Below are 27,989 nucleotides of genomic sequence, written 5' to 3' on the forward strand. Positions count from 1 at the left end.
GTTGCCCCGCCAACTTTTCTGGTCAACTTTGTTACGCAAAAGGATTTAATATCAGTAGCTTTTCTGACCATCTTTTCAGTCTAGGATAAGTTGCAATACGCTAACACCTAAATGATATTGAATTAATTGATTACACGAAACTGTTGCAATCGGTAAGTGTCATTTGTATCTAGATGTGATGATTTGGTGCTTTTTAAATATACGAGCATTATCATTCATATTTGAGTCGCTACATTGTTAAAGTATTTTTATTTCTCTAGTGTTGCATTTTTTTTTATGCGCGAAGGGACTCAACATTCAAGAATGCAGACGCTTAGAAGCCACAAGACCAGAGTAATTTACGTAATTGTGTACAGTTATGACTGATTCAAAATAATTAATTTCTCTCAATATAAGCTAGTTTGTTTTTTTAGATATTTTTAAAAATATTTAACTTGTTTTAAAGACGCGGTTAAATAATTGAGCTCATGAGGATATTCGCCCCTCTAATAGTTGACCGTGTTGCAATGACAATCTTAATTATCTTATCAATTACACACGTTACTTAAAAAGAGTAGTTGGTTTCCTCCTACGCTTGTTCCTGTGTTCCCTCTAGTCATGCATGTTGCCTATTGCTAAGTCGTTAGTTTTCGTGGCTGATTCAGGCAATCCGTTGACAGCGTGGTCGTCAGCTGTAAACAACGAGGAACTCACTAAAGATATGGCCATTTAAACTGACGATCGGAATTGGGGAAATCCGATTGTACCATTAGCAGCATTGATTTCGGAGTGCGACCTACTTTTACAGAAGACCAAAAGCAGCTAGGCTACTTCTAGCAAGGTACAAGAGATTGTGAAATCTTATTGTCATGGCGTTCAGTTGTTGAGATCTAAACGTGATACACAAACGGGCCTACCATATAGATTAATACACATGCACCCGCATATGTTACTAGCAAAGTACGAAATTCGACATAATATAGACAGACGGATATCCACGTCAGTCTAGACAGCACATAACAGTGTTTCCCTACTTAACCATCATTATATATAGTTTGCATTCCGATTCAATATGTTTCGGGAAAGCCACTTGCTATTGACCTGTATGGAATCATAAGGCCTACACGGGTTAGGCACAACCGTACGTTTTCTGTCTTGGGTTTTAAAGAGAGGATTTCATTCTTTCAAATCCTCATTAAAGGACGTTTGATTATTATAATAATGACGATTGTTTAAAGTAGACAATTGATATTGAATTTTGGTGAGCAGTGGCATTTTGAATTTCGGAATTATTTGAGCGCTACTGAATCAAACCAACTCTAATGGTTCCTGACATTAGGAGAAAAGTAAATGCGATTGGTCATTCTGCTGGGCACATGACTTTCTCGTTAACCTTGAGCCACAAAAAAAAAACAGAAGGTCAGAAAGGGGTACTTTACTTATTTACTTTACTTTTTATATGCAATATTAATATTAAGAATAATTATTGTAGAAAACATTTCCTTGCTGTTCGCAAAGAACAAAGTTGGAATACGTGTCGAAATCATACTTATGAAAATCAGTTGATATATTCAATCCTAAGTGTCAATTTAAAGATATTACCCTGCAAACAGAACATTATCTCCTGGCATTAATATGTCTTGACTCTAGACTTATTCTATTCGGCTATTTGTAGCCTACCTAACACTATCGTACTTGTCAGTTAGACCTTGTAATAGTTCAAAGAGGGCATGGGCAATGCGACATTCATAATTCTGACATTGCATTCGCAATCGTCTAACTAGCCCATTGGTATAATGAACATTTGCATATTTCAGTGACGTCACCTTTTGATGACCAGTGGTCGTACCTGTCTTCGCTTGTCCCATTCAGTCTACTAGCCAATGTAGAGACTAGACAGCATATTGTACGTGTTGTGTGTGTGTGTGTGTGTGTGTAGATTTAAAACAGCTGACGTATTCTAGGGATGGTGACTATTTGCTACCAATCATCAGTTAACGAGACACCATCATTGTTTCATCAACAACCTTGTAAGTACATTTAACGGTAAATTGTAAAGATGTATTTAATATTCATATACAATTCATTGTAAATCGAGCGTTTTAAGCGCGTTGATGTTACAGACACAATGCTCCAAATATAGGCACATTGTAGATTGACTAGCCAAATCACGAATCGCTTCAAAGTCTTCAGCACTTATATAAATTGCGAAATCCAGCAAGCTCGTTACTGACATCATTGTGTGGAAATGTCATATCCGTCAGTTCACGTTAAGTCTAGAACGCACTCGCCATAAGTCATTAATAATATTAAATGATAATTAGGCCTATCGAAGTAAAGACTGTGGCATCCCACTTCTTATCCCCATTTTATAAAAGCCTATCCTCGACTAACAAATCGCGCGTTCTATGATTTGTAAGACTTGTCAGTTTAACTCGTGATATGCAATTGTGGCCAATGTAAAATATATTTTGACCCACTTTAAACAATTTTGTCACGTTTTTTAAAAATATATTTTACTTTTATTTGGATGTTTTTTAGTTGGACTTGAACTCGCTAGGACTATAACTTTCAAAAGAGAATTAAAAGAATGGCTCGCCACTAACTAGTGGATATTCATTCACAAGTAGTATTTCCTAATAGAATCATACGGCACTCGCTTTGGAATAGGACTTAACAATTAGAAGTGTCTACATACCATTTTTGTGTGTGAATGAGAACAAAACATTTTATTTTAAACTGCGAATGGGTCAACTCAAACATTATTTATTCTTATCTGATTAGCGATGGTATTTTATAGCCGCAGGGATGGCTTATCAGAAATCGATACCAAGTAAAGACAACTCCAATTCTATTTCTACAAGATCTCTTTCTCAACAAGTGGTGAGTGTACATTGTCTCCCCCTATAACAACAACAACAAAACAAAACAACGAATACAGGTACATAAATTAGCATACATGTGCATGTAGGTCCACAAGGAAACAAACAAAAAAAACGCTTATATTAAGTGTGATTGTATCAATAAGTTTGGATCAATCACGTAACTATATGTATGACCGACAAAGACATACTAATCTGTACGATTAGAAATATTTTTACCAATAGGCTTTCTCCATGATCCTATCAGATGTGAAAGGGGGAGGGAAGAAGGGTGTAGGCCTATCTTTGTGAATGTTAACATGGTCGTTTTTTAAATGCATTAACAAAAATGTTCACTCAGGTCTCAAGATGTGGGAGAAATAACGTGTAAAAACCTTTTACCATATAGAGTTGATATAAGCTATGTAAAAAAAAAAAGCGTTATTATTGAAAAACACTTTAAAGAATAATAATAATAAAAAAAAGCTCTGGGTTTGCTAAGTATGTGTTAAAGTCGGGACCCAAAACCGATTTTTCAAAATGGTCATATAGCTTTTTTTTTTTTTTATTTGGATAGGAATCGTGATTTAAAGACCGAGGATACCAAATTTATACATATAGCTCAAATATCAAGAAAGGTACACATTTGTAAAAAGTCGTTTTTTTTTTTTCGATTTCTTTTTGACTTTCCAAAACCCTTGTTTTTGAAGGAGATTTAAAGAAAAGAGAAATTATACGACTCCCAGAGATGAAACTTAGTAAAAAAACATTTATGTGCACACAGATAACACGCTCATTTTTTTTTTCAAACTTGTCAAAAAATGTTTTAAATTTATTTACTTGTGGCGAATGTTGCATTTTATTGTATTTATCATTTTTCAAAAAAGGAGGTAAAAAACACAAAAAATGTGGATTTTCAGAAGTTCGTAACAAAAAAACAACTATAAATTAAATGCTGCCTGCATGTAATATGTGTCAAAATGCGTCAGATTTATAGATTTACAAGAATAAATTACTGTAAATAATATTTTATTTCAATATTTTGCTTTACATATAAAATAATAGGTAATCGTTTAATAAAACTCTAAAATAAGTTAATGAGCTAAAATATGAAGCAGATATAGTAATAACTAACAAGGTTATGAAACTAGACTAACATGAACTCCGGAAGTGGTTCACCCAGGCAGATAAAAAGGCAGGTATCAATATTTTCAGAGAGAACATCAGAATTAAATTCATCAAGAATGGAGAAAGATTGACAAATCTTGTGTGGTGCCCCACCGGTCCAGCAGACCAAAGGATAGTTGAAAGTGAATGCAAAGTTTGGTGCGAACCTGGCTTAACTGATGCCTCATAATGAATATCTAATTGTTTTGTAAAGGGTCAATCTCTTTTTCAAATCCTCAAAAAAAAAAAAAAATAAATTTCCGTAAAAAAAATAAAAATTCCTTTAGTGAAGTGTGTTATGGATGCATTGAAGCATAGTAGTTCACGCGATATTATGAATACCTACTTATTAATAGTTGTTTTAAATTATGTCCTACTATATGCATACTAAATAGATTTTTTTCTCTTAAAAAAAGTAAACATTATTTTTGGGTAAGTGTAGTAATTAGTAGGACAGAACTTACATAACGTAGCAATGTAAATGTAAAAAAAAAAAAAAAAAAAATTAACAAAAGTCTATAACCATTTGCATAAATGTGTTGAAAATATGGTAAATAGTTATCTCCCCTACTAAAGAGCCTCCCGTGTTTGTTACTATTAATAGTGAATAGTTGTAAATAGTTTTTATGAAAAAACTACTTGCATGAGTGATTTAAAAAAATAGATTATTCGCTTTTAGAAAAGAAAAAAGTAGCCATTGCATCAAAACTTTGAATGGATTAAAATGTTATGATGTCGGATTTTCACTATCTTTTTTAGTTTATGAGATCTAAACTGGATGGACGGACAGACGGACAGAAATTTCACACAAAACTAATAGTACTAATAGCGTCTTTTCCCCTTTCGGGGATGCTAAAAATTGCATACCATATGTTAGATAATTTTCACCTCTTCTTTTATAATATTGAATGACATATATTTATTTGAGACTTCTGTAAGTGTATTGTATATCAATAAAATTTAAAAAGTCATATAATCCATAGATTTAGACAACTTAGATTTTTAGACATAATGATGTTACAATTCATGCTTGATATCAAAAGTTATGCTTTTCCAGGATATAATGAGAGAAAAAATATACTATTTTATTGCATCTACAGACTATAAAGCCCACACATGTATAGATCCCGCTTTAGATCTTTCTAGATATTTACTTCTAAATTTCTTTTATTGGATTGTCTGAGCTAGCAAAATAAAATAAAATAATAATATATTAGATCTAGTAGTGGATCATGCCTGATATCAAAAGTTATGCTCTTCCGGGATATAATACCATAAAAGTCATTAATATATTTGTAAATAGGTGCTATTTTTTAATTTAAAAAAATCCATCCTACAAACATAAGCAGTGTTCATTTGAATAATCAGATTCAGAATGTGCAGTGGTACGTTATGGAAACAAGTTTGGGAAACACTGTACTATAGGTAATGATTTGTAGTTTGAAAGTGGTATTCAACTTTCACATGTGTTAGTATTTAACTTTAAATTTTGTCAACAGCAAGAACTGACAGTCAATGGTATCATCACAGCCAGACCGGGCACTGCAGGGATGTTGTCAAGGCACATGCTTGATGACTTCAGGCCACCCGTTTCCAGGCTCGACTGCCGCCGTCGTAAGAGAAGTGATGTGCATGCAAATGGATGGAATAAATCAATTGGCGAGCTGCGGTCATTTTCTTCCACAGGCAGCTTCAACACATTGCCATCACAGATTTTTATGTTGGATGTGGTAAATATTGCTTTAACTTTCACAAAGCACACTACGAACTAACAACTAGTTAACTGAGAATAATGCATGATGAAGGTCTCATAACAATCTCACCCCTAATATATGTTCTGGTAACTCACACTGCTTGAAATATTGTTAAGAATTGTTTGTTTTTTTTACCTGATAGAATTTTACAAAGTTTTCTGTTTTCTTTTGAAAGTTTACATGTCCTTTTTTTCCTTTGTCCGCCATCACAGTCTGCTATAGTGGCTCAGTTGACTCTTCCATCTCATCTCTGCCTGTGGTTTCTTCTGGAGCAATAAATATATCGGCTAGGAAAAGCAGCGACTTGGCAGAGTTTTAGTCATTGGTTAACGTGCATTGAATACATTGACACATGAAATGCGTAGGACGTAATTATCTTCTTTTTTGAAGTAGCGTCTGTATTATATAAGCTAAGTCACCAAACAGCTTCCTCCAAGCATCTCAGTTCTGAACTATAGTCTCTCCAATTGTTTCCCCATTTAATTTGTATATGGATATATATTGTATGTTCGGATATCTTTTTTTTGCCATGACACACACGTTACACCTTTCTAAGAGAAAATGTGGGTGGAGGCTGACAACTCAAAGCTGGTTATGAAATATTAGCATTTATATAATATCTAAAAAATACAAAATATTACAGCAATTCTTCTTGTTCCCTAAATGATGCATACAGATTACAAAGATCTACATTTACACACACACACACATTTTATATCTATATAGATCTAGTAGCCTAAGTTCCTATGTCAAAAATATCAACATATTATCACACATCTACTCAATAACTCAATAGTTTGGTTATGGTTGGGTGTCGCCAGGTTCAGTGTTTTTTTTTTAAAGCCCCATCTTCTTTCTGACCTTGCTTACTTATAATAAGGTATTTTTCCAACCTTTGTATTTTAGAGCCAGAGATCTTGGGTAGAAAAAACATTTGTGAAAAGAGAATGTATCAAATTTATTCCATCACTTCGAGATACCACGAGGTAACAGTCAAATATTTCATAATTAATTAATTTATAAAATGTAAGAAGGAAAAGGGAATAAATCAGATATTAGATCTAATTGATGACATCACGAAATGTTTTTCATTGTTTTTACTCTAGACTCTAGATTCTAGTCATGATACATAGAAAAGAACACTATAGATGATCTATAAATTCTATTAGATCTAAATCTAATTATTATTAATTATAATTATAGTATTATAGATCTATAGTCACTATAGAGTATCAGTATAGTCTCCAAGGCTAGATCTATTAAGCTTTATATTTAATATTGCACTATCGAACATACACATCGTCTATCATTAAGTAACAACCTTTAATTAAATGTGATCTAAACTTTATATTAGAATCTAGATCTATACCTCACTTATTGAAGTTATTCTGCAGATGTTCTTGTGGAAGAAATGAATATTGGCATAGACAAACTGGGGCTTCCTGGCTAGAGAGTGGCCATTTAGAAAAATGGCATCCTTTAAAGCATACTGAGCCAAAGCCAACTGATGCATATGGAACAATCGAGTTTCAAGGGGGCCCACATCCCAGTAAAGCACAGTACATGAGACTAAGTAGCCTAGACACAAGACAGGACAATGTTTTGACTCTTCTATTTAAGGTTTGTCTATCAGTTTAGCAGGTAGTACGATAAGTTGTTCCAAAGCTGAACTTAAGTTAACTGAAGGCCCCCAGGCAGGGCAGGTTTTCTTAAGGAGGCCCCTATTATACACTGTGTGGACATTTTTATAAAATCCACTTGTTAATAATTATACTTATATCTAAAAGCATGCCATTTCTTTAGAAGAACAAGAATACTTATAAGTTTATTAACTTTTTCCTTCTTTTAAAAAAATATTTAATATCTAGATCTACATATCTGGAACAGCATTTGTATATTATCATCATCATGAGCATGCTACAAGATGACACCTCTTAATCACAACAGTATTACCAACATAAAGATTTAAAGTATTGTCAGTAAACATATGAAACAAATATAATATAAAAGTTTCTGACCGTTGAAATTCATATTTATTTTCTCTCTTGTGGGACCCCCTCTCTTTTAGAGGCCCTGTTACAGTAGCCCACCTGCCCTCCTTTAAATCCAGCCTTCAGTTTTCCACAGCATCATTTCATAATTTTCATGTTGCAATATTTTTGTTCAGCACTGGGGTCTAGATCTTCCTAAGCTGCTTATAACAGTACATGGAGGAATATTAAACTTTGAACTTCAGCCCAAATTAAAGCGGGTCTTCAGAAAAGGGTTGCTTAAAGCTGCTAGAACAACAGGAGCTTGGATAGTCACAAATGGCACAAATACAGGTGACATATATAATATTTTCATTAGTTAATGATTTTAAATATTGCCTAGATTCGTGCATCTTTTCAATAATTTTTACTTTATACTGAAGGTGTAACCAAACATGTAGGGGATGCCATTAGTGATAGAACAACAAAGACACACAATAAAGTAGTTGCTATTGGTATAACACAATGGGGTATTGTGGAAAACAAAGAGTCTTTGATAGGGAGAGATGTAAGTAGCTCTTTTTATATTTTTTACAAATTTAAATTACTCACGACTTTTAAAATTTACAAATAAATTAAGTTGACATTAGACATTTTAAAAAATATCATTTATACAATTCATTTTTCAGAAAGTTGTTCCCTACCATTGTGTGTCTTCTACAAAATCAAATTCTTCAGTTTTAAATAATAACCACTCTTACTTTGTACTGGTAGACAATGGAACTGTGGGTAAATATGGAGGAGAAATTCTTTTTCGAAAGAAGTTTGAAAAGTACATTGCTCAGCAAAAAATTGGCATAGGTAAAAAAAAAAATGAAATTCTTAGGCTATTGATTTAAAGATAACATTTAATTTTATTGATGGAAAATTAAATAATAAAAACCGTCTCTGTTTATACTCATTAATTTTCAGGGAGTGGTTTCAGAGGCCATTCTGTTCCTGTGATCTGTGTGGTGCTGGAAGGTGGGGCCAACACTATACGTTCTGTCTTAGAGTATGTTACAGACACTCCCCCAGTTCCAGTTGTTGTATGTGATGGTAGTGGTCGAGCTGCAGATCTTTTGGCGTTTGCCCACAAGTACACTATGGATGATGGGTTTGTACTTTCACATTTTTTAGGTTAAGAGGCAAATTAATTAGTATGACTGAAAGTTGGTTTCATAAGTGTCTGCCTTGGACTTCAACAAATATATATTTTTCCTGTTGCCTTGCCTGATTACTTTGTAATTAGTAAGTTTTAGGTTGTTAGGCTAGATATAAAGCATTGATGTGACATTATTTGGTTCATAAGAAAGAAGACTTGTAATAAAGAGAAAAATAGCTTTGGGCTTATGACACTACAGTTTGTCCTGAAATATTGATGGATCCAGTTTTAATTTCCTTTCACTTTTTTTTTACAATCTGTTTGCCTGTCTGGTAAAAAGTTTGAACATGCTATTCCTCCCATAACCATTCTCACATCAAGTTGAAACTTTGCACAATAATTTCTTGCACCTGACAAAACAAAAATTAATTAAAAAATAACCTATTAGTTAATGTATTATTGGTAATTAATTATTTTGTTTGGTATCTAACAAGGGAAAGAAATTGTACTTGGCTGATGTTGAGGTTGAATTAGTCCCCTTTCTACTTTGTCACTTAAAAGTTTGAAACTAACAATAGCAATGAAATCTTCTATTTCATAAGCACTTTGCTGGTACAGTGGTTAGTATATTGGCTTGAAGTCGAACAACTTGAAAAAAATACATTTAAAGATATCACAATTACCTTCACCCAGATAGCCCTTCTTTCTCCAAACTAATTGATACAATTACACTTAATACAAGCTTTGTTTTTTTTTTTAAAGTATTTTTATATTTTTTTTCTTTGATACATTGTGTATACTGTTTCAGGTTAGGGTTTTTAATATTGACTATTTTACGTCAAAGACATACTCTAACATTAATACACTTATAAAAACAAAATTTTGCAAAGAGGCATAAATAAACTTATGTAAGATCCAAAATAGAGAGAGAACTATATATATAATTCTTTCCTATTATGGGTGCCACTGAAGTTATGGAGAAAATACTGTTTGTTTGTAGCACAATGGCAGAGTGTCTAAGGGACCAGTTGATTCTCACCATACAGAGGACATTCATGTACAGTCAGGAACAAGCTGAAAAACTTTTCATTGAAATTATGCTTTGTGTCAAGAAAAAAGAACTGGTAATTATTATTTATGCCAATGTAAATTGCATTCATGGCAGTCCTAATAATGTCAGAGTATTTTAATTTCTTAGTTTTAAGAATCTCTTATAAATGAATCAGAAGATTGATCATGCCAATTAAAATATTTGTTTATTTATAAGATTTTATTTTCTTGTTACAGATTACAGTGTTTAGAATGGGAGACAATGAAGATTCTAAGGATATTGACTTAGCCATACTTACTGCTTTATTAAAAGGTTGCTTGTATAATGTTTTTTTTAAGGAAAGATTTCACTGAAAACACAATTAACCTTTCTAATTAGCAATGTGAGAAAATGAAAAAAAGCAATAGGCTACATAGTCATCAGCCATACTTTTAATTTAAAGAGAAAAAGGAAAGGGTGGGTTAAAGATGGCTATAGTGAGCATGTATATTTGATTTGGTGTATGAATAGCAGTAGGAGGGAGCTATATTTTTGAGGAACAATATATAGATTATGTACTTTATATGTATTATGTCAATATAATTTTTTTTTATTTCTTTAGGTACGACTGCCAATCCTATAGATCAGCTTAATTTGGCATTAACCTGGGATAGAGTGGACATAGCTCGAAGTCATATTTTTGTTTATGGACAAGAATGGCCAGTAAGTTTTATCTGAAAGAAGTTTCTTTTAAATTATAATTAAAACTCTAGAAATTGTGTTGATAGAGAAGGACATTCATTCCTTTTACTTTTTTGTTTTTAGGAAGGTGCCCTTGAAGTAGCCATGATGGATGCCTTGATAAATGACAGAGTTGATTTTGTTAAACTTCTCCTAGAAAATGGAGTCAGTATGCATACATTCCTGACCATACCCAGGCTTGAGGATTTATATAATTGTGTGAGTTAATAATGTTTTGTTTTTTTTAATTGCTATGTTTATTTATGTTAGTGGTACTGAGAGGTTTACATTTTTTTTTTTTGCAAATTGCAGCTAATGACATTCTTGAAAGTGGTAATGTTGTGGTATTGATCCCTTTCATAATTTCTGTAACTTTTCTTGACTTTTATTTTTTTATTTTTTTGGTCTACAAATCAGGACTAATATTTTATTGTGATTTATTGTCAACATTATGTAGATTTAGTTAGATATTTAAGAAATATAATTTAAGCACTCCTAGAAGTACAAAATTTGACTGGTACCTCTTTAATTATACTAAACAGCGGCAAGGTCCAACCAACTCACTTCGTTATCTGATCAGAGATGTTAAAAAGGTTAGTACAGCTATTTTACAATGCTTATGTTAGTTCTTGTATGTTTGGATTTTTGTAATTGATTTTTCTTTTATTTAGCAAATATCTAAAAGACTTTTTGTTTTTTTCAAATCACAATTCTTTTGACAGAATGTGCCCTCTAATTATTACTATACACTGCCAGATATTGGTTTAGTGCTGCAGTTTCTAATTGGAGGTGGCTTTAGATCATCTTATTGCCGCAAAGTCTTTAAAAAGAGATACTATGCTTTTAAACACAAAGTATGTTATTTTTCTTTTATTTAAGTTTATATGCAAATAGATTTGTTAAATGACTTACTTGAGAAATTCAATCAGAGAATGTTAATTTCATTGTAAATTGTTTATTTTCAATTTTTCCTTAGGCTTCATCTGTGACCACATTGATGAACTCATTTTCTCAACCTCTCAACACTAAGCAAGCAGAAGTACTTTTAATGTATCCATTCCATGATCTCATGATCTGGGCTGTCTTGATGAGAAGACAAAAGATGGCACTTTTTATGTGGCAACATGGAGAAGAAGCTATGGCAAAAGCAAGTCGTTATTGTTGTTCAAAATAAAACTATTGAAATAGGAAGATGTTTTGAAAATCTTTAATGTATAATTTATCAATGCTAATTATTATTTTTTCTTTCTTTACTAAATTAGATTACATGATTGTATGAAATTATGATTTTTCATTATTCACAAATCAGGCACTCATAGCTGGCAAATTATATAGTGCAATGGCTCATGAAGCTGAACAAGATGGTTCAGAAATAGAGCAGTCATTTAGAGCACATTCAGAGTAAGTTTTTTGTTCTTTTATCCAAGTAAAATGAGATAAAACAAGAAACTTGCACTACACAAGAGACAGAGAAAAAAAGCCCCAGCATGAAGTGTCTTCTTTAGACTTTGCTGAGAATCTGGACCGGAGAACAGCCTTGTATTACAGTGATGCCCTACCTAACTGTGACAATATTTCATGCATCCACGATTTTTTTTTGACAGCCAGTGGTCTCAGAACATGGTGAACTGAACATTTAGAAAACTAGCAATTTTTTTAAATTCTTTTTTTTTTAAACTTCAAATCATTAATACTTGCTATTTAGATTTAAAAAAATAAATTCAATAACTTTTTAGCTCATTATTGTTTAAATTGAGATTAACATTTTTTCTGGACAAAATATTTACATATCAAACTAGATTTATTAAAATTTTATAATTGTCACAATCTAGAACATATTTGAAAGTCATATTTTACAAATAAACATATGCCATATTTAACATAAAATTCTGAAACACTTTATATTATGAATTTTTCAGGGAGTTTTTAAATTTGGCCTTGGAGTTGCTGAATCACTGTTACAAAATAGATGATGACTACACCCAGCAACTTCTTACTTATGAACTTAAAAACTTCAGTGACCAGACCTGCCTTGGATTAGCTGTACTGGCCAATCATAGACAGTTTATTGCACACACATGTTGTCAGATGCTACTGAATGATCTGTGGATTGGGGGACTTTGCATGAGAAAATATTCCACTATTAAGGTAAATCATTTTGGAGAATCTCATGTAGATAGTTTATTTACGTACTGTACATATAGCTAATAATCTAAGCCAAAAATAATTCTGGTTATTTATTTTTCTGGCAAAAATTATTATTTTTTATCTCAAGGTTCGACACTTGACTCTAGCAGAGTTGTGTTTACTGAGCGCCAAATGGCAGCATGGATAAACCCTCTCCCAGATACCCTCTCCCCCCCACTGGTTCACAAATGAGATTGAACCATAGTGTTTTGAACATGCTATAAGGATGAAAGTAGCACTATATAAAAGCTATAATTTATTTATTTATCCTAGTGTCCGCTGGTATTTTAATTTAGAAGTAGAAAACTTCATGCATTGTATTCTGCATATAATTATGGTGAACATCTTGTTATGTTTACTTTTAGCATTCTATAAAGAACATCATGCAATATCACTTGCAATTATGGCCGTCAAAGCATCAGAAAGTAGAAAATTTATTACATGCTCCGACTCCAAATTTGTATTGCAAGCTTTGGGGCGGATGAAGACTGATATTCCATTAGTACATAAGAGCCTAAAGCTTTTGGACCAAATAACAGCTGACCATAGGGATGTCATCTTCATCTGGAGAGCCCTAAATCAACCGGTGTCAGTAACCCTAATTCCCTTCTTGGACCTGAGACAGAGTATTGCCTCTGCCACCTATTGAGAGTGGCAGGATCGGTGGGAAGCCGAGACCCACAACAAACTCAGATTGTGGTACATGTCAGGTGGCATCCCACATCTAAGGGTCTGTCAAGGCATGGAAGCATGACCATGTCCAGACTTAGGCTTGGCCACACCTACATCACGCACTCCTTTGTGCTGAAGAGAGAGGAGCCACCACTTTTGAGTACTATGACTCTTGTCTCACTGAGGAACATATCCTCATTGATTGGCCCAGATACCAGGATATTAGGGGGAGGTTTTTTAGAGTGCACAACTTAAGGACACTGTTCAATAGTGTCAACCCCAGCAAGGTACTGGGATTTGTCCAGGAGGTGGGGTTGTCTACGAAGATTTGATTTGTGAAATTGTGAACATCATATAATATTTACAAAAGATTTTTATTAAATTATTAAATTTTTACTTCCTTTACTATTTTAACTGTGAATAGACCTTGTTTTTATTGACTTAACTAAATAAAACTTAGTTCTTATGGTACAAAGGAAGAGTAACCATCTAGGGATTACAGGTACGACATGCCCTTAAGTGTGCTGATGTGCCAAAAAACTCAAAACTCGAACTCAAGAACATCATAAAGTCTATGCTGTTAGTATTTTATGGAGAACTTAAATGATGATAATTACTAATTCATAAAATTAGTATCTGGAGCTTGAGCTATCAACTTGAGACTTATTATCTATTCTGTTTAATTGAATCTGAGACATCAGTTGAATAGTAAACAGTACTAAACAGACAATAATTTTAGATACCATCTGCTTCTTTTTCTTATAGAACTCATTAGAAGTATTAGCTTTTTTATTTGTTTTTGGATAGATTTAGCTGAGGTAAACTACTATATCAACAGGTTATCTTGGGAATCATCTTTCCACCATTCTTATTTGCTTTGGATTTTAAAACTAAAGAAGAACTTCAGCTAATGCCACAGACAGTGGAGGAACATTTGGATGAATTAGAAGATGCTTCAAGTGCTGACAACATTTCAATGTGTTCTCTCAGTGAAGACCAAGTGAGTTGGATAAACTAAAATTTATTTAATAACCTTTCTATTCAATTAAACTTTTGTACCTACTGCCTCAGGTTATCTAAATATTTTAAAACTTTATCTTTGGAACAGGATCCCAGTTTTGAGGAGGACAGAGCTGAGCCCATTGGTCAAGTCAACCTGCTGGCTATCTCTAAAGAGAACTGTAATGTTGAGAGCATTGTTGAAGGCGGCAATGCCACTGTTGAACATTTTGTCTCACCAATAGCCTATGGTAAAAAGAAGAGCCCTTTGAGGATGGGAAAAAAGGCCTATGAGTTCTATAATGCTCCTATAACCAAATTTTGGGTACATTTTGTAAGTATTTTTGTATATTTTTGTAAAGAAATTTGATGAACTCATAGAAGTTACCAGATTTTTAAGAATTATATGAATTAATATTTTCATTGTTTTATTTATCCTTAGCTTGGCTATTTGTTTTTTTTGAGTATCTACTTTTATGTGATTCTGGACCGATTAAAGGAAATACCAACATGGGCTGAGATCTATGTTACGGTGTGTATATTTACAACAGCAGGAGAAAAAATAAGACAGGTAGACAACAAAATTTGGGATTTTATAAATTATTATTGTTGATAACTATAGACACTGGTCTTAATTGATTTTTTTTTGCTACACAATAATTTATTAAATGTAAATATTTTATGTAAAGTGCATAGAATTTCTAAAAACAAATTTTTAAAAATAAAATGAAACTAGAAAAAATTATGTAACAAAAACAGTGTTCTTCTAAGTTTTTGTTAAAGAGATTTTCATTTTAAGCTTGATATGTTTCTAAAGCAAGCTATGCAGTTCATATTTTTTAAAACAATAAAGAGCTTATGAAATTAAATTAAAAATTATTTTTTTATTATTTAATCAAGTATTTTTAAGATTTTGACATTTTATTTTGCAATAATAGCAACAGGAATTATAATGTAATTATGTTTATTTTGTTCTTGTTATTTTTAACTTTAAACTATTGTTTCTTTCAGATTGTTGCCTCTGAGCCAGTAACTCTGGAAATGAAACTCAATGTTTACATTTCTAAAGTTTGGAATATTCTAGATACTTTATGTATTGTCTTGTTTTTCATGGGATTTGCCTTAAGATTTTTCCCCTCCACTTTAAATGATTCACAAATGATATACTGTCTAGACAGTGTTTTCTGGAATATCAAAATGCTAGAGATTTATTCGGTCAACAAATATTTGGGTCCTTTTGTCAAAATAATGGGCAAATTGGTGAGATATTTAGTTTCCTTAATTCTTTGCTATTAATAATAAATATCAGCTTAAACTGAACATAATCATTTTCTGATAACATTATTTTTGTGTGTGTCTCATTTCACAGCTAAAAGATATGTGTTACTTATTGACTATAGTCTTCTTAGCTGTTACATGCTATGGTATTGTGAGACAAACTGTTCTTTATCAAAACAAAGAAGTTTCTTGGCCAATGCGATTACGAAATGTTTGGTTCTACCCTTATTGGAACATATATGGAGAATTATTTGCTGAGGAAATAGATCGTAAGTACTGAAAACTTATTCCATATTACCTTAGAAAAGCTTTTAAAAAATATTATTTAAATATTATTTATTCAATTACTCTATTTTTGTGCAGCTTGTGATCTTGAATCTAACAGAGATTCTCAAGGCAACTGCACAGTGTATGCTTCTTGGCTGGCTCCTGCGTGTATGTGTATATTTATGTTAGTTGCCAATATTTTGGTGATCAACTTATTGATAGCTAGATTCAAGTAAGTATTTCTTTATAGGATTTTAAATTTAGTCAGCATAAGTAATGTCACACTGAAAGAGCTAAAATTGCGTATAGTTTATATTGAATTGCTTAAAGAAAAATGATAGTTTAAATCTTCATTGTAGATATTACTAAATTTTATTGTTCATTTTACATTCAAGCAATGGAACATTCTCACTAACATCTATTGTTTCTTAAATTATATTTTTATAAATAAAAAACTTTAGACATAAGTAATAAACAAATATAAACATTTTAAGATAAAACAAGATTTTAAGTTTAAGGTCTCTTGTGTTCTATATGGATGAAAGATTAATTAAAATTAGAGCAGCCTCATAAAGTTAATCTAAAGGACATTCTAGGTACTGATTATTAATTTGTTTGTCTTGAAAGAAAAATGTGAAGATGTTTCTTCTTATTTTTACTAGTTATTTTGTATTTAGTAATTTATCTACAACAGATTCAGTTTATTGGCATAATTTTAAAGTACATAACAATAAAAGATATATTTTACAAAATTCATTTAACTTCAGAAACATGTCTACTCCATTTCCAACCCAACATTCTATTCAATAATAATAATAATAATCTTTATTATCCATAAGGAATTTGTCTTACATTTGTGCAGTACACAAGCAAAAGACATGTTGTGTTTTTTCTTTGTTGTCTTGTATCTCCTTTGTGAAATGTAAAATGTTAAAATCTTCACCCCAGGTGGTGTTTTTTATGCTTAAAAATCTTATTAGCCTTGTCAAATAAGTTTTCCAAGTGTGGTTTGTTGGTTGCTAATAGATTTTTAAGCTTTACGATTGTTTGATGTTCTCTATAATTATGTTTGTATGTCATAATTAAAGAAAACAAAATTAATAATTAAAAATGTACTAATTATACAATAGAAATTAAGGAAAAATTACCAACAATTTGTGTGTGTTTCAGACCAGTCTAAATTAGACAGGAAAGACACTGTACAACATTGTTAAGACATTAAGGAAAATTTGAAAAATCATAGGCCTAATAAAGTTTAAAGATAATCATTTATTTGAAAATAATTTTCTAGCAAAAAATAAATGATTAACAAAATAATTAGTAAGTAACCGCATGGCAAATGGCTCATTTTTTAAATATTAGAAGAGTTTCAAATGTGATTGACTTAACATTATTGCTGTAATAAATTGAAAATTAAAAAGTTATTACAGTTTTTTAAATTTTCCCTAATAAATTGTTTAAATGTCTTGTTATAATCTATTGCTATCTCTAATATAGATTAAAACAGCTTAAAAATATGATCTTATAATGTAAGAAGTGAAGTAAACCTAAATGAATATTTATCCTTTTTTTTGTTTCAGTGCCACATTTATTCATAACAATGCCAACTCTAAGGAGATCTGGATGTTCCAAAGATACAGTCTAGTCCTCCAGTATGAAATGAGACCCATACTTCCTCCTCCTTTTATTTTAGTCACTCACATTTACTTAGCCTTCAAATACATTAGACACAGGTGCAAAGGAAAGAGAACCTACTATGACAATGGATTAAGTAAGCTTTTGATTCTTTTGGAAGTTAGATTAATGTTAAACATTTGATTCGTATTTCAATAGAGCTCATTTTGTGTTTTTTTTTTTTTTTAGAATTGTTTTTGTCTTATGAGGACACTGAGAAACTACATGACTTTGAAGAAGAATGTTTAGAAGACCTGCACAGAGAAAAAGATTTAAGGCATCAAAGTTCAGCCGAAGAACGTTTGAAATGTATTGTAGACAGGTAATAGTGATGGTTGAGATTTTTTTGTGGTCAAAATATTCTTTTAATTGGAATTCAGTTTAAAATAAAGTAACAATCTTTGCTTCTTTTAGAGTTGAGAACATGTCCCTGAGACTTGATGATATTAACATGAAGGAAAATCATCTTCAACTTACACTTGGAGTCTTGGAGCATCATATGAGCCGATTTGATGATTTGGAAAGGTGTTTATCAGAAACTTTAACTCTTGTGGATTCTTTGACAGGAAGAGCTGAATCTAACAGTGCTGAGTCATTGGAAGTAAGTAGAAAACTAAAAACTATAAAACTGCTACCACCAGTAAGTAGATGTAATGTTTAAAATATGTAAATAGTAGCAGTTTCGAATACTAGAAAATTACTTTTTAAAACATGTTTTAGATCTGAGCATATGACTAGAAGTGGTGGGTAGAAATGATTTGACACAAATCAAGATCTAATGACATTTAAGTGAGATATTAAAATGCTATGGAAAATTCCATTTAATAACTATCATCTGTATTGATTCACTTTTTTGTTCAATAGAATCAGTTTTATCCACATTAATGTAGTGTTATCAGTTATTGTTAAATATTTGTATATTTTGATGTTGTTCAACTTAATGTTTTACTTTTATTTATATTGAGTGTTCTATCAAAGAAGAGATACATTTTTTATTATATAATAATAATACACAAAGAAGAGATACATTTTTCATTATATAATAATAATACACATGTTTACATTACAGAAAAACACACAAATGACTACCAATCATTTGAGCTCTACCTGTAAAAGGAGTTTTAAATCCAGCTTTAGACATGTCCCCAGTCAGCATCATGAGTGAGAATTATTTAATAGCCAATAGTTATTCTTGTTTATTATTTTAACAAATCTGCCATTTATTTACTTTTTTTTTTTTACTTTTTTAAAGACTAAATGAAAGAATGAACATGTTTTACTTTTTATTTTCACAGAAGTTTGTTCCAAAGTGGAATTGTGGATAAAAATGAAAAAGACAATCTTAGCAGAAAAGACAATCAGTCATTTCCAAATGATGGATCTCAAGAAACCTTTGGTGATGTATATTCTTTTGATAGCTGTAATAATTTTAACCTGGCAACCAATCCAAATGTATTAAAAGATTCAAAGATGATTGATGATATGATGAAGCCCATGTGCATTGCAACTGCTCCAAAGAAAAACTCTTTAGTTCATCAGAATGATTTAAACATGTCTCCTGCTAGTCAGGAAGAAAAGCCTCAGAACCAACCCAATACTTGTTCACAAACTGTATTTATAAGACAAGAACAGGAAGATAATTTGAGAGAGAAAATCCAGGCAGCTTCATTTTATGTGGACTCTACAGACATTGCAGATATCAATAAATCAATTTCTTCATCTGTTTCCAGAAACTGTTCATTAAGAGATAAAAATTTTTCTATAGGCCAGCCATTGACTGTAAACACCAGTATTTCTCAGGCAGTCTTTAATCACAGCAGCTTACCACAATCATCTGCTTGTTTCACTTCTAACAACCAAGACAAAAACCCTCCCTGTATGATGTGGAGCTTTCTTACTCCAACAATTGGGGAGTACACCAGTATTACAGACACAATCACTTCATCTTGCTTCAAGGACTGCCCTCCACCTTGTTCCCCTGTAGCCCAATCCTCCATCATGTTTACCCTAGGGGACAATTTCAATGAGATTGATGGAAAACACAAGGACATTTCTTCAGTTGACTATAAACAGATGGAGCTAAAGAAGGCTGAAGAAATTGAGCATCAAGGAATGGAAACCATCATACGTCGCAGACTTCACCAAATATCCCAGGTAATTTTTAAGCTCTAAATTTTAATGGAAATCCTTCTTAAAAGGGAGGTAATTTTTATAGAATCCCAATGTTTTTTATATCACAAGTTAATATATAATTGGTAGTTTTCTATATATATATATATAAAAAAAACTGGAAATGTTTTTTCTATCATCTTCTCTTTTGCTTAAATTAATTTTCTTTTAATTTATTTCAAACTATTTATTTTAGGATGAACGTGGCAGTATTAGTGATATAGCCAAAGTGGTAGTTGCTGAGTTCTCTGCAGGAGATTTAAAACAAACTTCACAAGAAGATAGTGGGTCTGAAATCATGTCAATATTAACACAGGAAGAATATGAATCAAATGAGGCTTTAGACCTACAAGAACTTGTGGATTCTATGATAGTTCCTAGTATGATTTTAGCTGAACAAGACAATATTCAATTTGAAGAGTCATAAAGCCTATTGCAGCCCTTTTGTTGTAGGCTGTTCTACCTAGTTGTGTACTTTGGTCATGAGTATAAAAGTTTTTTAAATCCTTAATGAAGCTAATATAATTTTAACACTAAAAAGAAAAATGTTAAATCTTAGTTCTTGTATACCTTAATATAATTTTTATAAAATTGATTTTAATGTAAATTTTTAAAGAAAACATTCATTGCAAAACAAATGTCTGTCTTGAAGACATTTGGGTTTTCTCTGTCTGTCAATAAATGTGAAGACATTTTGAATTTTGTCTTTTTTTTTCCTACAAAATTTGCTGAAAGTCTTCTTATCTTATCTTATATAATACAGACGTTACTTCAAAAAAGAAGATGATTACATCCTACGCGTCATGCATTTAGTCATGCATATTAACCAATGACTTAAATTCTGCCAAGTCACTGGTTTTCCTGGCTAGCTCAGGCAACCCATTCCATGCTCTAATAGCACTAGGGAAGAAGGAGTATTTGTACAAATTTGTCCTAGCATAAGGGACGAGGAATGTGCCTTTATCTTTGTGTCTTTCAGAGTATTTTATTAAATTTTGTTTTTGTATTTGAAGATTATGGTTCAGTGTTTTATGTATTATTGCTACTTTACTTTTGAGCCTTCTGTCCTGAAGGCTTTCTAAATTTAGTGATTTTACTAAAGGTGTTACTCTGGTCAAATGTGAATATTCGTTTGTTATGAATCGCACTGCTCTATTTTGTGTCTGTTCTAGTTTCTTAATGTTTTCTTGAGTTGAGGGGTCCCAGACAGAGGATGCATATTCTATTATTGGCCTAACCAAGGTTAAATAACATTTTAGTTTTATGTTCTTATTTGATTTATAGAAATTTCTTTTAATAAATCCTAATGCTTTGTTTGATTTTTTTGTAGTTTCATCAATATGTGGATTCCATGACAGTTTTTCATTTATTATAACACCTAGGTATTTTGCGTTTTTAGTCTGTGTTACTGGTTTGCCATGAATAAGATAAGTGGAATTTATTTGTTTTAGTTTTTTTGTTACTCTTAACAACTGACATTTTTCTGGGTGGAAAGACATGCTCCAATTTGATTCCCATTTCTGTAATTCATCTAATTCTCTTTGCAAAATATCTGTGTCTTGTGTTGTTTTTATTGTTCTATATATTATGCAATCGTCTGCAAATAATCTGACTTTTGTTCCTGAACTAATGCAATTTGGTAAATCATTTATGTAAATTAAAAATAGTAGTGGACCCAAGACTGTTCCTTGAGGTACACCTGAGTTTACTGTTATCGGTGTTGATTTAGAGCCATTTATTATTACAGTTTGTTCTCTCCCTATCAGAAAGTCTTTAATCCACTGATGCAGTGGACCATTAATGCCGAAATATTTTAATTTTTTAAGCAAACTATGGTGGTGAACTTTGTCAAAAGCCTTAGAAAAATCTAGTAAGATAGCATCTATTTGTTCACTATTATCTAAACCTTTTGAAAAATCATCAATTAGTCCTATTAGTTGTGTTTCACATGATCTATATTTCCTAAAGCCATGTTGGTATGGTGTGAGGACATTATGTTTGTCAAAGTGGTTTATGATGTTGTCATAACTAGTGTCCATTAAACTTTAAGAATAATGTGTTTTTTTTGTGTGTAAATTATTCAATACTGGTAGCCTATATAGAAGACTCTAATAATTTGATGAAGCATTGTCTTTTTGCATTTTTTACATTCTAGTGTGCTAAAGATGTAATGAAACACACATGTATTGAGTTTTGTCTAGACCTTTACAAAAATATTTTGTTCTATGTGCTGTACAGTGAAGTTCTCACTCACTCACTTCTTGTTTTCATGTTATAATTTTTTTTTTAGTTGAACATAGCCAACAATGAAGTGTTGTTTTATTTTTCTAATTTTAATGTTCCCTGTTCTGTTGACCTTGGGAGCACTGCTCCACAGGCTAATCTTTTTTAAAGAAATAATTTATCAAAAACATTTTTTTGTTTTTATGTTAGAAATTGTTCTTCTTCATAAAATGTGCCTTTTATATTATAAATATTTTCTGTACCCAATTTTAAGATTTTTTTGCATTTATTTTGCTCTATCTCTTGACTATTATGAAAATGGAGATCTACATTCTTGTTACATTTCTCTTCATTAATGTGTCAAGATGAGCTCTACTGATGTCCTGTTACTGTTTTACTGAACCCTGAAATTGCTAGTTTTACAATTTATGCATATCCTTGATTAGTTCAAGACTCAAATTTTGTTGTTTTTTTAAATCTAGTCCAGCATGCTATCATCCAGCATGCTATCATCCAGCATGCTATCTAGTCAAGAAGGCGATATAGTCCAGCAGAGTATCTAATTTGTCATTCTGTCAATCTTTTTTATTTTTATCTTTTTATGAATTCGGCTTCTGTATGTTTTATGTACATGTTTCAGAGAGATTAATAATAGAGAAATATTTCATGTTAAACTTTTTGTGTGTAGACTACTGGTATTAAATATTTTTTTAATGATTTTGAATATATATTTATCAAAGACACTTTATATATTTAAATTGTTATACACATGTACATATAAGTATTTTAGTTGATTGTTATACATCAGTTTTTAGTCTAGTTTCCTATAAAGATGTTGTATACTAGCATTAAATGTTTTGATAATTATAAGAATAAAACTTTTTTCTAAAGTAAATGCTATGCAATAGTACCTTCTACAGTAAGATTCAACAGTAGCTTAGAAATAAAACATGTTTAAATGTACAAATAACTTGATCACATCCAATAATAATTGACTTGTCTTCAAGTCCGAAGATTTAGGAGTGCAGTATTTCACTTGGCTATGCACTATTAGCTGTGATTTACATATTTTGCCACATTCAGTGCAAACATAACCATAGTCTGCCTGTGGTCAGTTTAGGTTCTCTTTTCTACTTATGCTACAAACAAAGTATGAAATCTAGCAATCTATAGAATGCCTGAAAGACAGACTCCTTGCAAATGCCTACATTTATGAGCTATTAAACTTTTACTTTCTTAACATCATATTAGAAAAAGTCATAATAAGAGCATTATGTATTTCTAATAAACTGTGTAGTAAATATTATTTAAGATGTAATTTTTTAACTGCACAATTTGAAGAAAATCAAACAACAGTAATTTGAATGTTATATACATTTCAGGCTGTCATAAGAATAGTAATAATAATCTCAGACTCAAACCTCTCTGCAGGATCTATATATTTTTCAAAAATATTTTTGAACACAAAGTTTGATTTTAATTACAAGTTTATTTTAGTAACAGGTGCATTAAGTTTTGGTCTAAACTATTTGACCAATTACTTTGATCATAGTGGATTTTTTTTTTCCTTTTAAATACTTTATCCTATTTTTCTTTTTTAAATCTTTTAAACATTTTTCACATTATGTAATTCTTATTTACTTTTCAAATTTCATATTTCTTGTGTTTTATCCATTGAAGTCATTTCTGAATGGATCTTATATTACACAGATTTTGTGTTTAATAATTAAAGTGCTTTACCATAAAAATTTTCAATACATAAAGAGTAAAGAATCAATAAGTAATGAGATAAACATGTTTTACATTGTGTTACATCTTAGCAGAAGAAATATTTAACTTGTCATTTCCTGTCAACTATTTTCTTATTCTACTAGTTTAATAAAAGCTAATAAAAGCTGTTTACATTATTTTAAAGTGTAGATTAGATGTTTAGAACTTGGTGATATGTATTCATTGTACAAATAAAAATCCTGTTATCAAGCCATGTAAAATTTAATTATCCAAAATATATTACCAGTAAATTTTTTGGCTTAATTATATTTTCATTGGCAACATTTGCTTTATCAGAATGTTGGTACTTGCTTATTTTCACCATTGCTCTACTTTTTATTTGAAGCAATATACATTTTGTCTTTGAATGCTGTGTATATTTTCTTCCTCAGGGAATTTTATTGAAAAATCCTTTTTTTTTTAAATTAATTGTTTTTTTCATTGTTTGTTTATAATTTGTTTTACATTTGGTCTTTCCCAAGATCCGCTATAAAGTGCATTTCACTGCTGAAGCTTGTGTTTCCATGTTTTTATTCTTTTCAACAAAATTTGTTGTCTGCATATTTTTCTAGTGCCTTATATGTTTGGTAATAATGCAATGGTAATAAAATGTATATTACTAGCTTGCTGAGGCAAAAATCAAACCCATCAGTTGTATTGTTTATTATTCTTTACCTATTTACACATAAACAATTTATCAAGGTATAAAATAGCATAATCTGATTATCTATGGATTCAAATTTTCTCCAGGATTCCCTCAGTTTAATTGAGAACTATTTAAGGGTTTACATTTTTTTAGTTACTATGTGTCTACGCTTCAGAGATGGGCTTTAGTAGCAGTGTACAGGGCCTTGGTGCAAGTCTCATATCAGGGACATGAATATTCGTACAATGTGCTAATGGAGACGAAAGATTTGCACAGCTGTCCCACTTGCCACCCTCTAAAGTCACTTCTGAATGCTCCACTTTATTTATAACTCTTTTTACTTAAATCTGTATTTTATTTTGAAAAAAAACAACAAAAAAAGGTCCTTAGTAATTCCCATGGAAAAAGCAACACGTCATTGGTTCTCTAAAGATTATTATATAAAAGTTCTAAAGTGTAAATATACATGAAGTAATATGATTAAACAACTAAAAAGTACTTCAAGGCTAAAGCAACACAAGAGGGTACACCAATCTAACAAAAAGTTCAGCACAGCCAATAGCTACACATATGAGGCTACAAACTAACCAAAAATTTCTTCACCACCAAGGCTACACAAGGGGACTACTGTCTTGCCCTCAAAGTGACAATAATAACTTATCATAATACTGTCTGGTATCCACATAATGTAAATAAGATGGACTATCAATTATTGCAAGAATTAAATAGAAATGAACACAATTTCAACATTTATATATATGTTATACAAACAGAACTAAAATTCAGCTCTCATCAAAAATGTTTAACACTGCTTGCTCTATTATGAATGTTGGCTTCCTCAAGTCTAGGGCGAATGGCTTCTAAAAAATTCAGGCACAGATTTCACTACAAAATAGTTTAACACTTCTCTTTTACAATTTGCAGATGGTTTCCAAATTCAATATTGTTGAAGTTGGCATGCAATGACATTTTAGTACATCTATCTACATACAGTATTAGTAATAACTATGCATAGATAGCACACTAATTTCTGTACATGATATGTTTTTTTATGTGGGTGTTCTTAACTTTAAATACTTTCAATTCAATCTAGACCTATGGATGTATTAATGGATGGAAATAAGATTTCTGTAATTGTGACCAGTTCAATTTCCTAGTTCCCTAAAATCTTATATTTATTTTTTATAGTATAGGTATATTTTCCCTTGTCATTCCTTTACTCCAATATTTCTTCAATTTTTTTTTTTTTTTAGATAAAGGGAGATAATTATTTTTTTAAAAAAATCTTTATCATCCGGTCCATTCCCCCGTCTCTTTTCAACGCATCATGGAATTTATTGATCAATATTGACTAAACAAAGGTGCCATAAAATTGACCCTATTGGTTATACATATAAATAATAAATACATGGTCTGTATTTAAAATCCCATATTTCATTTAATCAAAATTGTCAATCATTTACAATGTAGACGTATACACATATTAACATATACACATTACATCATCCGGCTTTAGTAGCTTACATACCTTCTGGTTAATATTCTTTTATTACAATACGTACCTCTATTCAAATCAGAACTGCACGGAACCTGGACAACTGATTTAAAAAACGGCTCTAACGATTTATATCGTTGAGAATAGACTTAGGCATAATAGCTCGTTGGCCACATGGGTAAAACTCTAGTTTGACCGTTATAATATTTTGAAAGTAAAAAAAAAATAAATGTAAATTTGGCGAAAGACTAAATCAAGGTCTAGATCCAAAATCAGCTTTGAAAGGACTATCGCGTTCTTGAAAGAACTATTGCGTTCGGGCATTTCTGAATGGCATTATTGATTCAAGAGTAGGCCTAATGGCCTAATAAATTGATGATCAGGAAAATTTTGCGCATCGTCTTCTAAGTCTAGATTTAAAGGACTATCATTGGAATTATTCAATAATACGCCACTGTATCAAAACATAATCGGTAAACTGCATTTCCCGCTGGCCGATTTGCTAACGACGTTTGTTCACGGAGCTGACGGTTTGAACCAAATATTTTATAATCAATTATTTTAAATATTTTATTATATTTTAAGTTGTATATATATGGGCGTATTGTCTTTTTAAAAATGTATTTTTAAAATGTTTTTCTTGCTGATTCTTGTTTTGCCAGGTACAAGAAATAATTGTGCAAAATTACAGCTTGATCCGAGATGGGGTGTGGGAGAAATAACGTGTAGACACTTTTTACCAGACATACAGAGTGATCGAGTTAATATAAGCTTTGCAATGATTTAGAACATTATTACATATAATGTGTTAATGATTATTTACATGAACATATGCATAACATGTGAATCGCTATATAGTCTGGATAACAGTGCAGTTTAAACTTTTTCTAATACCTACATGTAAGCTAATAGACCTAATCTGTATAAAGTTTATAAACTCAAAAAGCTTCACGCCTTTTGTTGGCTTTGTTAACAACTATTTCTCTAAAACTTGCACATAAATATAGAAATAAAATATAATATAATAGATAATGTCATAAGTCAAAATATGCCCATTTAATGATTTATCTACGTGAACACCCTGAAAATATTATAAGAACAAAACTCAATCTACATGTATATCTAAAATGGGCCAAATATAAAATACTAATCGATCTCAAAATATGCAAATGAAAGATTGAATAACTTTACTCGCCCAATAGGCCAATGGGCACTAGAACTGACTTTATGGCAAATGTTTGTAAGCAAGACATCTGATCAAAGTCTGTTTATTACATCATGTTAGCGATATGTACCAACAAGAAATATTACATATCCTTTATGCTACTCGGTCGTCTGGCATTCGGTTTGGACTTACACAACTTCCTTGTGAAGTCAAATCAATCTAAAAATTGTTTAGAACTAGAAAGTCTTTAAACAAGTTATAGGTATACTATGATATCTTTAATTATCCTGATGAAATATGGTTTACAATTTGTAATGTACACTTTCTACATAATAAAACATAAAAAAATATATGCTCCTACTAGTTTAATTCTAACAGAAAGTTGAATTGTATTTAATGTATTTAATGATCGGATTGCCAGGGGAACCAAGGAGTTCTTGTCTGCTTTTGTAATTGGTGTCTTGTATATCTTCTCTTCGGAGAGTGTAAAATATTAAAATGGTGACCTATAGGATGTTTTTTTTTAATCATCAAAGTCTTTTTATCTTTCATATGAATGTTGTTGTTTTTTTTCAAAAAGTTGTTCAAATATTTTCTTAAACATGATTCATGTGATTGCATGACCCGCCCCCCCCCCTCACTAAAATAATAATAAACAAAAGGCCAAAACACAAAAGTTCAACAAGTTTGATTTGTTTTATTACATTACATGTATATAAAAAGGTTGAGAAATCTAAAAAAAAAAAGATATCCCCCCTCCTCAAACTAAATCTCCAGTTCGATCGTTAAAACATATGG

The 27,989-nt window shown here is 31.2% G+C and overlaps 1 protein-coding gene across 1 annotated transcript; it reads left to right on the forward strand.

Annotated features, from left to right (window-relative positions):
- On the forward strand, positions 1-24,563 carry LOC106068570 (transient receptor potential cation channel subfamily M member 3-like). The gene is made up of 31 exons (XM_056033884.1): positions 1-152; positions 1,797-2,009; positions 2,764-2,862; positions 5,507-5,737; positions 6,668-6,747; positions 7,156-7,381; positions 7,929-8,085; positions 8,175-8,299; positions 8,421-8,592; positions 8,704-8,887; positions 9,876-9,999; positions 10,163-10,238; positions 10,528-10,628; positions 10,731-10,865; positions 11,189-11,239; positions 11,369-11,500; positions 11,623-11,793; positions 11,956-12,047; positions 12,566-12,794; positions 14,344-14,505; positions 14,614-14,838; positions 14,947-15,075; positions 15,516-15,764; positions 15,874-16,051; positions 16,146-16,281; positions 17,630-17,820; positions 17,913-18,045; positions 18,138-18,324; positions 18,793-18,884; positions 19,019-19,877; positions 20,089-24,563. The coding sequence occupies exons 3-31, from the start codon at positions 2,788-2,790 to the stop codon at positions 20,317-20,319; spliced, it is 5,133 nt and encodes a 1,710-aa protein (XP_055889859.1). The 5' UTR covers positions 1-152; positions 1,797-2,009; positions 2,764-2,787; the 3' UTR covers positions 20,320-24,563.
- The last annotated feature ends 3,426 nt before the right edge of the window (positions 24,564-27,989 follow it).

This window comes from Biomphalaria glabrata, chromosome 1 (assembly GCF_947242115.1).
Source record: "Biomphalaria glabrata chromosome 1, xgBioGlab47.1, whole genome shotgun sequence".
NCBI lineage: Eukaryota > Metazoa > Mollusca > Gastropoda > Planorbidae > Biomphalaria > Biomphalaria glabrata.